This window comes from Vanessa cardui, chromosome 14 (genome assembly GCF_905220365.1).
Source record: "Vanessa cardui chromosome 14, ilVanCard2.1, whole genome shotgun sequence".
NCBI classification, from domain to species: domain Eukaryota; kingdom Metazoa; phylum Arthropoda; class Insecta; order Lepidoptera; family Nymphalidae; genus Vanessa; species Vanessa cardui.
Window position 1 is genome coordinate 12,307,704 of NC_061136.1, and position 14,967 is coordinate 12,322,670.

A 14,967-nucleotide genomic window follows, 5' to 3' on the forward strand; every position below is an offset into this window, starting at 1 on the left:
ACTATTTGATCCTAGTAAAGTACTAAAACTCTTTGATCTATTAAGCTAGAAAATACCTTCGTCAGCTTAAAGGAGCGGCGATTCCGATCTGAGCTACTTTGAAACTAATTATCGAGAGAGAAGTTCCATCGGATAACTTCGGAAAATCCGGAAAAGACTGTACAAATATTTGACGAACAAATTCCATTTTGATGACTTATGTCATCTTCCCTATACTGGCTCAGAGACCATAAGGTAACGAGTACGAATCTCGGACCCATAATATCCTTTTTATGATATTGTTTGGCGGGCGAGCATATGGGCCACCTAATGGTAAGTGGTCACCATTAACTCTAGACAGTGATGCTGTAAGAAATATAACAATTCCTTACATCGTCAATGTGCCACCAACCTTGGGAACTAAGGTATCATGTCCCTTGTGCCTGTAGTTAAATATAATTATTTATTTTTAAAAGACAATTATTGCCAGAGACATGTTTTCAAAATTGAGGTACCTGTACCTTATGTTACTCTAGTCGTGGGGAATATCATCTGATTGATCAAGGAGATTTATGTGTGATAGTGTGATGGCAGAAATCATTCATCTATTACTTTACTCTCTGACCAGCTATCTCGGTAAATAGTAATTTATTACAACATGTAAAGTTTCGCAAAAAGGAACGGGAACTTTTTAAATTTACTTAATTTATGAAAATATATTGTGAGCGTTAATAACAATTTGTTGAAATTGGATCTTTAGAGTTATAGAAATAATTAATGCACCAACCTCGATAGCTAGCTCGAAATCTTTCCTTTCAATGGTACCGCTCTGATTGACATCTGAAAAAAAAATTGCTTTAATTTTTTGTTTAATTGGTGGTTATATTAATAGTGCTGTCTTTGTCTTTTAAATGACCAATTAATGAAGATAGGTAGAGATAAAACTTTGTTTAACGACTCACTCAATGTATTTAAATCTCCGTTGATATTATAAAAAGTCTTTAAAAAAGACATTTTTTTGGTTATTATTTGTGAAACGACACATGTAATTATATGGCCGAGCTTGGATCTAGATGCAATATATATGTACTTTGCAGTTGATATTACAAAAATTTAAATTTAACTTGAAATTTTAGGTTCTAGCTAAAGGATTTGCGGAAGTTGAGGCAAGATCAATATCTAAATTTATTCTAGCTACTTACAAGCAGTTATGTATCGCTATTATACGAGATTATATCAAATTTATAGTTACCAACAACAGAATTTGAGAAGCCTTTATTGCCTAACCAAGCTTACCCGAAGTTTGGGGCTTGCACAAACTTTACTACTTTCGTTACTTTCCGTGTAACTGTGCATTATATACTAAAAATTCTTCTGGAGCAGTAAATTTAATCCAAGGAGATTTTACCTAAAATTGTTGCTAAAATAGTAAGCATCGTTCGAGTGACGTCATCGTAGGCATCAAAAAAATAACACGCTCGACTTTCATACTATCTATTGATCATATGTTCTACCAACGATTTGCAAGATATATCAGAAGCGCTAGAGCTAAATACCGAAATAATAATTATTTTTCAGGCATTAAATAACATCTACGTATATTAATAATTGATTAATATACTTACCAAAGAATACATTGAAGACATATAGCAGCTTCTTACGTCTAAACGCAGAGATAGACATATTTCTCTATCTGTAACAATAAAGAGGCACAATTGGAAAAATTGCATTTGTATATGGAAGAAATATTACAATGGTAAAGAACTTTATCCCATCTTTGATCTCCTTTGAGATATTTGGTAGATGTTTGTCGTGCATTCGAAGCGTAACTGTGCGAACAATCTTTACGTTGTGCCAAAGAAATATCTTGATTGCTTCAATTGTGAATATTACACATTTTCTTTACAAATTCTTATAATATTTTCTCGAAAATATTATCTTTTAATACATGTACGTAAAAGGCTGTTATCATCAAGCAGTCTTTGTATAATTGGGGTCTTTCTGTTTGCCAAGGTCTAGCGCCTACTCTAATTAGTGCGAATACAAATTGTCTTTACGTGGTACACTATGGCGCAGGAAATAGGGTAATGCAATGTTCCTAATGAGCATTGGGCATGGGGGGGAGGGGTTTGAAACAGACAACTAACTACGAAAACATCATAACGCACTTTGTCATTAGTGAGAATTTACTAGCCAGAATACATAAACGAATTAAAATCGTTTTCTTTTATACACAGAAAGTATTTTAGCACGAAGTTAACAAAACATTTTTCAGATTATAATGTTATTTAAAGATTAATAAAACTTAATTTGATTACGAATGTTATGGGTAATCTTCGCAAGTAATGATGAAATTGTAAAAATGTTTACGGGTAAAATTAGTCCTAAGGTAGTGAGGGTTTGAGGTTACATTATTCCTTTATTATAGAGTATTATGTGTTGTTGAGGATGAAAGCTATATTTAGTAACTTAATTTGGGCTAAAACTTATTAAATTTCGAAATTATGCAATATAGCAAAATGTTACTATGTATATGACACAATTTATTAATCTCAATCGAATTTACGAACATCAATTTTTATACATAAAAATAAGGTTTAACAAAACATTAAATAAATATATAACCATTGAATAAAAATAGAATTCTATGCAATTTTGAAACGATTCGATTCGACGATTCGAGAGAAATAAGATTTCTTTAAGCACACCAATAAGAAAATACGGTAAAACGAAGTTGGCATTTTCTTAATTAGCATTTTTCCAATATAATGCCAGTATTGGTCTGAAAAATCGTGGCTAGAAAAATTGTACTGGAAAGTCCCGATGGAAAATTGCAAAATAATTAAAACCACAAAAGATTTTATTTTCTACACGGCGCGTTTTTATAATACATATTATGTTCATATCTATACGACAAAGCTAGTTTAATTATAATTAAAACTGATTATTTTTTTTCAATAAAATACCAGAACCACTAAATAGTTCAAAGAAGAGAGGTTGATTTGACACAGTACTAACTAATACTTACTTACTAAAAAGTGAACAAACCTGGGACCTAATCTAATAAAATAAAATCGTTTCGGAAAGCGAGAAGAATCGGCAAGAATCTCGATACCGCATTCTACCTATGATACCACAGTAAGGCATGATATCACCAAAGTATTACTATTAGGTATTAAATGAGTAGTACTAAAATCGAAACTGCTTTGCTGATCTTATGACTAGCCGCTGAATATCAGTCAAACCCCCAGGTCGGACTGATACAAAGTTATTGGGTTTCCGTCAAAAGAGTGTCAGATCCTGTCGAATCTGCTATATCAACATGACATTTTCAAAATTACTGTACTAAATTCTGGATTACAATCTCAAAATGGTTATCCGTAGTAATTAGGTCACTATTATGGACAAATTGCTCAAATACAATCAGACTAGCCAATAAACCCAAAATCCCACTCATAATACTAAGGAAGATTATTCAATAAAAACAAACTCGTCTATGAATAAGTCTTCATCATAAAGTTCGATCCAATTGTCATTATCCCAAGTCCTTATCCCAATTTTACTTGAGATCTGCGCAGCATGACTTCTTCTTCCATAGTTTTTTGTCAGACGTCATCTTACAACTAACTTCCTTTCTAACCATATCGTCTTTCACACAATCCATCCATCGTTTCTTTGGTCGTCCCCTACCCCTATATCCATCCACATCCATGCTCAAGAACTTGCTCACATGGTACTCATTCCTCCATTGTCATAAATTTTGAGTCCAAAAATTTATTTGTGTGTATGGCAATAAAAAAAATGCAAGCACACTTAAATAACATAAATATTACAAATAAGATACAACAGTAATAAGTAACATCACTAAGATTCAACAAACATCACTGAAGTTGTCAAGAAGAATATGTACGAGGCATTTGTTTCAAATTCTAATTAAGTTCCCATCGCGATGTCTAAATAATTTATAGAATTAGTTACATTTCGGATTTAAATCTAATTTAGAACGTGTTCTTGGTAACTGCACAAAGTAATTAGTAAATAATGTTATTAGAGTAGCATTTGATAAGTTGCAATAATTAGTGCGTCAACCACAAACCTCGAGGGCGGCAAAATCCAATTAAAATATAATTGGGAATAATTAACTTTGGTGTGATAAAAAACACGCAATAAATCTCCTTCTTTTATTTATCTGTTCTAGTTAAAAATAATTACGAATAATTACAGACTTTTATTTCCGTTTCTTGGCTGTATTGATGGGAGAAAACTAATTTGTATAAAAACGATTTAAGAGCCTTTTAGAATTTTTTTTTTGAAGGATGTCATCATAATTGATTGACATGTAAATAATTATCAAATATTACGGATGTAGGTGCGGTCAAGTGTCATTGAATTTTTGCGTGATAATAATCTCATCATCATCTCGTGATGGAAAATATCGTGATGAACCGGCGTGGCTTGGATGAAAATCTACCACGTTTGTATTCACCATCATATCAGTAAATCTTTATGAAATAATTTTTCAACGTTCTCGTGGTGAAATGGTTAGTTCAAGTATTGGGATATCTTAGATTATAATATAAAACAAATGACAGATGAAGCGCGCGGACAATTACTTCAAATGAAAAGCAAATTGATAAATTCAAATTTCCGGTAGTGCGAAAAAGGTTTTTTTTTATTAATACGTTAAAAGTTCTGTCACCTTTATTATTAATGTTATTGAAGTATTAACAGAAACACAAACTGGTTTCGCACTACGGGGAATCAAAATATATTTTATATTAACAATAACGGTATCCCAAAGTAATACAATACATACTTAGTTTCAGAAGAGCCCGATCAGGGAAGATAAATTCTAATTATATAAAATACAAGCGCAAATAGGTATCAGATAGCGGGACTTTAATTAAATTTGATAAGCATCCATTCATAGAACTTAATTCTTTACAAAATACGCTGAGAAATTTATAAGGCCGCGGTAAAATTTACTGATAAAGATTTACCATTAATAAAACAATGAAAATTCTTATTACTTGGAAAATTTATAACTTTATTGGGCGGCTGACATCGGGCCCTTTTTTAGCGTACTGAAAGTACGAGTATTAAATATAAAATTATAGTACGACACAACTTAGATGTAGCATCGGCAAAATTCGTAAAACCGATCACATCCGAATTAAGTACGCTAGTCCAAATTATCAATATCTATTTCTCATGTGAATATGATCTTTACATAAACGTAATAACTTATAATATCATACGACTTAATATATTCGTCAATTTCACACGTCGATTTACATGCAGTTGTTTTCTCGGGTTGAACTGACGCGAGAATCTATAGCGACGAATAGCGTCGAATGGCGCGATAGGGAGCTATTTCTATTTGTCGTGTAAATCGGCATTAATACGTTTTATATTCATTTCATTGCATTTTCCGATGCTACATCTAATTTGTGTCATAATATAAAAGTGGCAAGGTTCAATTTAAAGTATGGTATCACTTTTGACATATGACCAACTAGCTGTCGCCCGCGGCTTCGCGCGCATTTAAGAGTGTTGGTTGTCATGTGTCAGGCAAATAAGTAGCCTATCTCCTTTCTTGGAGTTCAAGTTTGCTTCATACCAAATTTCATCAAATTAAGTTCAGCTGTTTGGTCGTGAAAGAGCGACAGACAGAAATAGTTGCTTTCTCATTTATAATATTAATATAGATTGTGTTTAGTATTTGAATAACATTATGTAATTTTTTGGAACATCTCGACTCTAAAATTTTTTTAGAGTCGTAATGGCCCAGTGGTTAGAACGCGTGCATCTTAACCGATGATTGCGGGTTCAAACCCAGGCGAGCACCGCTGATTAATGTACTTAATTTGTCTTTATAATTCATCTCGTGCTCAGCGGTGAAGGAAAACATCGTGAGGAAACCTGCATGTGACAAATTTCATAGAAATTCTGCTACATGTGTATTCCACAAACTCGCATTGGAACAGCGTGGTGGAATATGTTCCAAACCTTCTCCTCAAAGGGAGAGGAGGCCTTTAGCCCAGCAGTGAGAATTTACAGGCTGTTGTTGTTGTATGTAATTTTAGTTAAATCAATAAACATACTAATATATTGTTAGTACTTTAACTTGGTGGTAGGTCTTTTTGCAAGTCTAACTGTGTTGGTATTACTTCTCGACATATTCTACTACCAAGAAGCAATACGTATTGCGGTGTTCCGTTTTATGAATGAGAAATCCAGTTTAAGCAACATTACGTCTTATTTCCCATGGTTCGTTGATGGTTCTTATGGCACCAATGTCTATGACATTGGTTACTTACCATCAAAAGACTTACCATGAGTTAAAAAAAAATCATAATTGTTATTTTTTTATAATTTTCATACCCATATAAAAACAAATGAATATAACAAGTGATTAATAACGAAAAATACTAACAACTATATTAGCAGGCGTTAATTCATAAACATGTGACTCTTTTCGCTAACAAATGTTCGGTCCGAATGATTGATGTCTTTAATAAAACCCCATTCAATTCCGGACACGCTGCTACAAGTGAGAAAGTACTACGTGACCCAAATAAAATGCCATTAAAACATTCTGGAACAAGTGCAATGTGATGTTATGCAAAAATATGTCCTAAGATCATAGTAAAACACATATCCGAGTTTATAAGAACTGCGTACGTGATATAAGGACGTATAGAGAACTTATTCCTTTATCACATAATAATATTTACTGTTTTTACTAATTTAACAAATGGTAATACAATGATTTTACATTATGTTACAATACAGCGATTTTTAAATATTAATAATATAAATACCAATATTTATTACCTTTAGTAGTACCACAGACATTTTTAACTTTGAAGTTTCATAAATTTAAATCATTTGTACATAATACATTGGTGAATAAGGCATATTAGTCAGTACCAGATTATGCAGACGATAAAAAAGCGTAGAATTATTTGGGAACTTCCAGGCAGGATAAATTAATTTAAATAATTGTATTAACTAAGATGACTTTGTATTTTTTAAATGTTGAAAAAGAGCAACTACTGATTTTCTTGCCGGTTCTTATCGGTAGAATCTACTTTCCAAACCAGTGGTAGATTCTCTTAAAATAGTTATTAAATGACGTTTATAAAGTGTTTGTAGAAGCCTACTTGAATAAAGTATGTACATATATTTTAATTTTGACTATGTTTAACGAATCGTTATTGTATACTAGCAGATTATTTTAAGTCACATTCGAGGGACTTCAGAACTTACAAAAGAATTTATATAGGACGCTTTTAAATTACATGTCCTAGAAACTTTTATCATCCGCGAGGAAAATCAAATGTTTCTTGTACAAAGTCAGCGTTTATTTAATAACTAGCTGTGCCCGCGACATCGTGCGTGTTTTAATTTACGAAAAAAGTTATTGTTGTTGCCTACGTTACTCCTTATTACATCAGTTATTGTACTATTATTATTTATGCTATCAATTGTTGGCAAGTTTATTTATTTTATTTATTTATTTATTTATTTGGGAAACAAACAGTAACATGATACACAGATATATGATTGAAAAAGATAATACAGATACCAATTAAGTTTCCACTTACAAATAATACAGAATTAGAGCAATTTGAATACAATGATATGAATTTAATTAAATATATTAATTAACTAATCTAACCTTATATAAAATCTGAAGAGAAAAACATTTAATCAAAATAAAATAATGTTAACAATAATAAATTAATAAATAAAATACATCAAATTACATCCTCTTTAAAAGTAACTCTAATTACGATTATCTAAAACATGTTTAATTAATTTTTTAAAATAATTTAGTGAGGTTACAAATAAGTCAACACTAGAAAAGTATTTGTTATAGTTCCTACAAGATCGGAGTATAAAACTGTTTTGTGTGAATTTGGTTCTTGTAGTAGGTACATCAAATAGCCACTGGTGGCGAGAACTTAGTCTTGGACATTTAAAATTTATGTTATATAAAAGGTAAGGGGAGTCAACTAGATTCCTTATAACTTTAAATAAGAAAACCTGATCTCTCAATATGCGTCTGTCGGCCAAAGGTGATAAATTATAGGAACAAGAATCGAAAGCACTTTGTTGTACTTTAAACTCAAGGTGTTTAACAAATTTTTTTTGAACTTTCTCTAACTTGTCAGTGTAGATATTATATTGAGGATTCCAGATCACGGACCCATACTCGAGAATTGAGCGGACATATGCATTATATAAAATAATTAACGTTTCTAAGCCTCTGAAGTCTTTGCCAATCCTGAGTACAAATCCAAGCATCCGATAAGCCCTTGCAACAGCATGGTTGATATGTGCATTAAATGTGAGTTTACTGTCAAGATATATCCCCAAATCTCTCACCTCGGATACCCGTCTTAGACTTTTACCATTTATGTGATAGCCGAATTCTATCGGTTTTCGTCTTCTCGAAAAAGATATTACATTGCATTTATCAATATTAAGAAGTAACTGGTTATCACAGCAATATTGAAATAATCTATTGAGGTCTTCTTGTAGATACAAACAGTCAGATTGTGATTCAACCTCAAAAAATATTTTCATATCATCAGCATACAAAAGTGTAGTCGAATGCTTGATGATGCTCTGGACATCGTCAATAAATAAATTGAATAGTAATGGTCCGAGGTGAGAGCCCTGAGGAACACCTGAGGAAATCGGAACAAATGAGGAGCAGTAACCTCTTACCGCAACCGCCTGACTTCGATTTAATAAATAGGAAGAGAGCCAACGAAGCAGATCACCGTGTATACCGACCTCTTCCAATTTACGAACGAGAATGAAGTGTGAAATTTTATCGAAGGCTTTGGAGAAGTCGGTATACACAACGTCTACCTGGTATCCTCTGTCCATACTGGTTACGACGCGGTGGATTAATTCTGTCACATTAGTTTCCGTAGATCTTTTATCAATAAAGCCATGCTGTTCTTTAATAATAAAAGGTCTCAGCATAGGGTAGATGGTGTCATATATTATTTTTTCAAAGAGTTTTGCTATTGTGCAAAGCTTAGATATGGGCCTGTAATTTTGGACAACGTGTTTGTCACCAGACTTCAATATGGGAACAACGTATGAGCGCTTCCACAGCGCAGGCATTTCCCCCAAGTTTAAGGATTTGTTAAATAATAAATAAAGGGGCATAGCAAGAGTTTCAGAGCATTCCTTCAAAAATATAGGAGGCAAACCATCTGGCCCATAGCCTTTATTAACATCAAGCTTTTTGAGGTATTTCTTAACAGCTTGCAGTGAAATGCTTATTGATCCTATATTTAAGCTATTAAGAGACAAAGCTTTTAGGTGATTGTTTGAACCTCCAGCATTCGACGTGGTGAAAACCGAACTGAAATATTCATTGAAGGTGTCGCATATATCAGTGCCTCCGCTAACAGTCCTACTTCCGTAAGTTAGGGTATCGGGAATACCATTCGCTGTCTGTTTTGACTTCACAAAACTCCAAAAAAACCTGCTGTTACTTTTAATTTTTCTTTCGGATGCAGCAATATAATCGTCATAACACGTGACTTGTGCTCTCTTTTGACGCTCACGTAATGTACTGAATGTATCGTAATCGTATAACCTGCCATATGTCTTCCATTTGCGATGAAACTTAAGTTTTTCGGCTATGACTTTAATTAAAGATTTGGAATACCAAAATGGATATCTATTGTCATATTTAATGGTTTTTGTCGGGATTAAGTCTGTGATAACAGTATTAATAGTTTGATAAAATATATCAACTGAAGAAGATATATTAGTATCATTTAATAAGTCTAACCAATCAATATTTTCTAATACCTTGTTAATAGCTTCATAATCCGCTTGTCTAAATAAGCGTATAACGCGATTGGCACTACGAAGAATCTTCGATGTGGTAACATTAATCCTTACATTCAAAGCAGGATGATAATTATCTTCAGCTACTAACGGAGAAATTTTAGATATTTGACACTCACTATTGCTAATAATTAAATCGAGATACCTATCATCCTTATTGGGAACGCAGTTGAATTGTTTAAGATTATTAAAATTAAGAAAATTATATAAAGTACTGATAAATATATCGTCCTCATAGCAGTTTGATAATTTCATAAATAAACCTTCATGAACCCAAGACGCTGTAGAAACATTAAAATCGCCTACAATTAGGATTATATCATTAGGATTTGATAGAAGGTCTTCGGAGACTAATTCAAAATATTCACACAAAGCTGCATAATGGTTTTTACCATGAGGTGCGTAACAACAGTGTATATGAAGTAATGCAGAGGATGGCTCCAAAGACAGAGGCATAGAAACCCTAACTACATCAGCTGCAGAATTTAGTAGAGAGAGAGAGGCGGTTGATCTTATTAACAGGTGAGCTTTTACAGCAATTAAAACACCACCACCCATTTTACTACCATGCGCAATGTAGTCTCTATCGCTTCTGTATACGCTGTAGCGCGAGTCGAAAAGTTCCTCATTAAAAATATCACCATGAAGCCAGGTTTCACTAAGACAGATAATGTCATAATCTTCCTGTATTAAGTTCCTAAAAAAAGCATTGGTTTTAGTTCGCAATCCACGAACATTTTGGTAAAATATATTAAGATTCATATTGATCGTGGTAAAATATTATAACACATAAAGATATAAAAATCACAGTTTAAGATTAAAATAATAAGACCCTTAAAGAATACATTAAAATGTCCAAAAATAAATTCTACATTGATTAACAAAGTCCACCAGTGTAAGCTCGATTGGTTAAAAAAATAATATAGTAAACAAACACAAACCTTATAATAAAATAATAAATACAAATAAATATCACCGTCTCGATCAACATGCAAATAAAATTTAATAAAAACTATCTTAATTAGGCACTTATGCATTAATAGAATAATACTTAAACAATTTTTTTTAAATCATTACAGTCGGTAAAATACAATACAGAGCTAGAGTCATTTCGACGCGCCATTATAGAACAGTTCTTAACCCACACGAATCTGTATCCCTTTTCTTTAGCCGCTTTTTTCACTGATTGCAGGAGAGCTTTATTGGAACTTGTTAAGTGATCATTGAAATAAATATAGTTATTATTAGAAGTAAATCCAATATCACAGCCTTTTAGTTTTAATTTTCTTACTCTCGCTAAAAACTCATCTTTCTTCCAACGGCAAAGGAACCGTATAATAACGGGCTTAATTTTTTTATGTTCTTTATTTTTGGTAGCTACTCTGGTTACAAAGTCAATATCCGTATCACAGTTCAGTTTGAATTCAGCCTTATCCGCTATTTTTTGCACAAGGGATATTAAGTTTTCATCCTTTCTCTCTGGTAGACCATATATTTCAATATTCGATTTTCTTGCCCACTGCTCACGATTATTATTTTCCTTCTGTATTGAATCTACTACCGTTTTAAGCTGGCCAAATTCTGAGCACTTGGTTGACAGTATTTTAATGTCAGATTCACATTTATTTATTTTATTGCTAAAATCATCGAATTTATCGTTAACAAAATCTAAACTATCTTTTATTTTGAGGAATTCATCCTTTAATGCCTTTAGCTCGCTTTGTAGTGGGGTTAAAGACAATTTGAAATCGGTTTTTAAATCAGCGATTTCGGCAGAGATTATTAGACGAACTTGATCCAAGAAAGAATCACCATTAGTGTCTGGTGTGAATGCAACCGTTGACGAACCGCCCCTGCGCACGGTGATATTCTCGTTACTATCGTGGATCTTTGAACCGTAATTACCGCGTACTGGAGTATTATCTTTTCTAGTTTGTCTTGGCATCGATAATGAGCACTGCGGGCAAAGCCATTTAGTTTTAACATCGTGAGGTAGGACCACATCGGACTCAGTCGGATATAAGCATTTGTAATGATAATTATTTCCACATTTTGTACAAATCATCCTCACAGTGGCGCCTTCTGTTGTTAAATTGCAGCACGAATATTTCATTCTTACAATATTAATGAGAATAAATAAATATAGAAACGAAAAATTGTCGGTTCAGCTGGGGATTGAACCTGTACCGTACTGCGACGATAGGGTGTAAAAATCAAGCCCCTATACCACAGGGCCAGCTCCGACTGACTTGATGGGTCGAAACTTGTCAACTGGTTTGTAAAGTAAGCTCACTGGGTTAACGCTCTTGATCAAGATCCTTTGTTTCAATAACACACGCAAGGTCACTTCAAAGTCACTCACAACTCAAAAATTAAGTTATTTTACGTAAAAACAAAAGAAATCGTGAAATTTAGTCTAAATTAGACCTTAAATCGGATATGTTACACACTTAAATCACAATGACAGCATTTAAAAACATTTTACATAGGTTTATATATTAAAAAATGAATTTTAAAGTGGAAAGGAATTATAACACGTTTGCTCTAAGTACCTGGTACTGACTGAATGAAGTTAATAAAGATAACTAAAAATAATATATAAATATATATTTGCATATTATATAAATACATACATACATATAAATATTATCTGGGTTTCAATTCCTAGCTTACTTCTTAACTTAAGAAGAAATTCTTAACGTCACAACAATTTGTATTGTTGTGTTTTGGTTGGAATGATTTTATTAGTGTATATTCGATCTCATGGTTGGTTAGGCTAGCATTAACAGCATAAGAAATGTTTTTTCTTAATATGTCCATTTGCTTATCTGTCTTTCAAATATAAATTGAAAAAATTATCACATATATTACTTAATTCTGAAACTCATTACCAGTATGCGCGATAAGGAACATTCAACTCCATTCCATAAGGGTACATTTCGATCCTATATACCTAATATTAGGTACATAATATACAATGTTAAATGAGAGAAAATTCTATGTAAATTAAATACCAAGAGGATGTAAGGGTTTGAATGGACCAGAAAAGGTGATACCCGAAAGGTATTTAAATTTGGCTGGTATTTTTCTCTACAAAACTACACATTGAAAACAAATATTGTAAAATGTACTAAAAAGAAGTAGTTTCGAGAAAGACATTTTTCTGTAAATTGACTCCCTCAATACATATGTTTAATTAGATCGTGATTAAAATCTTTGAGTAATGGGTAGTACGTGATATGAATAAAAAACTTGCGTGTCCTTGTGTACGCGTGAGAAGTTCTACTTCTTCGACTTCATTAAAAATAGTTTTTAATTGCATGTCAGTAATGAGTTACAAATAAATAATATTATTTATTACGTTAAATGTTATTTCTTTTTTCTAACATCGATAACAGTCACAAATTTGAGCATGCTCGATTTAAAATCGTAATAATTTAAACAGTATAATATATAATGAGGTGTGAAGTTATTTATTTAAAGCGACTTTGCACTTAATTGGAGGCTTAGCGATCAAATCCATCGTATAGATTTCCTGTCACCGTGTAGCATCATAAAAATTGACTCTTATTAATATTTTGTCGAAAGTCAAATGGTCGAGTGGTGTGTGCAATGGTTTTCACGGGTACGCCACTCCGAGGTCCCGGGTTCGATTCCCGGCCGAGTCGATGAAGATTATCATTAGTTTTCTATCTTGTCTTGGGTCTGGGTGTTTGTGGTACCGTCGTTACTTCCGATATTCCATAACACAAGCTTTAACTACTTACATTGGACTATTTAAAAGATATGCAAAAAATAAACTTGTATATCAAAATATGCTTTATTTAAGTAGATTAGTTTTATTATTATAAATAATTCATCATCTTCATTATTTTATAATGACTTCAAAAACGACCAGTTTACAGTTTCCAGCATTACATTACTGATTACAAACACAATTTATTATCAGAGGAACTGCGATCAAAAACCAATTTGTAAACGGGTCAAATTTTGGCCAGATAGTATTATTTCGATAAAACATTACGAAGCTACTAACTCTTGAGCGTGAGAACGAAATTTATAGCCTGTGTCATTGTTTGCTTGTCGATTATGGGCTTAAGTTGAGCCGAGGAGTGGTATCTAAAACCGAAAGCAATTTACTGGGGATATTGCGATTATGAACACCTGACGCGGCCGGCTTTTAGGCTTTTAAGCGAAAATAAACTACCAGAACTAGCAATGTCCAAGCTTGATTGGCTTTACTGAACAATATGACCAAAAATTTTGTGGAGAGATTTTGCAGTATATTTGCAAGTATCGTTTCAAAAGATCTCTTTTTAATTTATAATGGGTGATAGCAATTGGAATATGTTCCATCTTTCTCCTCAAAGAGAGAGGAGGCCTTAGCCCAGCAGTGGGAAATATACAGGCTGTTGTTGTTGTCATTGATTGTAATTCGTAAAATAAAACCCACTGTCCTCTCTTGGATGTATGAAATTACATTTATGATGTATTTGCGCCATATCATCTTATCATTATGAGTTCTGTTCGTACATCGGAATATATATTAACATAATAAATTATATTTAGGTAATAGCGTGTATATAGCCCATTGCTGAACTAAGGCATGATATTCGTTTTGAGAGGATTAGGGCACGTGCTGATCCCAAAGTAAGTAATTAAAGCACTTGTGTTATGGAAAATCAGAAGTAATGACGGTACCACGAACTTTTCCTATACGAACTCGGCCGGGTATCGATTCCGTTAGGTGCCATAACCATTACGTACCTATGAAAACCGGTGTACCTTTTGAAAGGATTGTAGTGTAATAGACAATGCTCTTCCAATGTGATAGATATGTGGCAGTATTTCAGTGTAGTTAAAGACATAAAGAAATCCTGGATTAGCTTCTTTGTTGAACGATATAAAAGTAGATGAGCACCATCTACCACAAATATCAAGCTACAGCAAATTTAGTACCATAAAAATCTCCTTAGGAATAAAATACATAGCTATATTTTTCATGATCATTCAAATATTGTCCACTGATGTACCATATTTTGATAAACATTGTGTAATATTTCAAACAACATTTATTGGAAGTTCCCAAGAGAGATTTACCCA

General features: G+C 32.8%; 1 protein-coding gene across 1 annotated transcript in view; it reads right to left on the reverse strand.

The window, feature by feature from the left end:
* Positions 1–14,967, reverse strand: part of LOC124535187 (calexcitin-1) — a 64,432-nt gene that overhangs the window by 5,831 nt on the left and 43,634 nt on the right. Inside the window, exons 3-4 of the mRNA XM_047111288.1 lie at positions 1,605–1,672; positions 767–819 (exon numbers count right to left, since the gene is read on the reverse strand). Coding sequence (XP_046967244.1) covers positions 767–819; positions 1,605–1,662 — 111 coding nt within the window. The 5' untranslated portion in view covers positions 1,663–1,672. The remainder of the gene's footprint in view (positions 1–766; positions 820–1,604; positions 1,673–14,967) is intronic.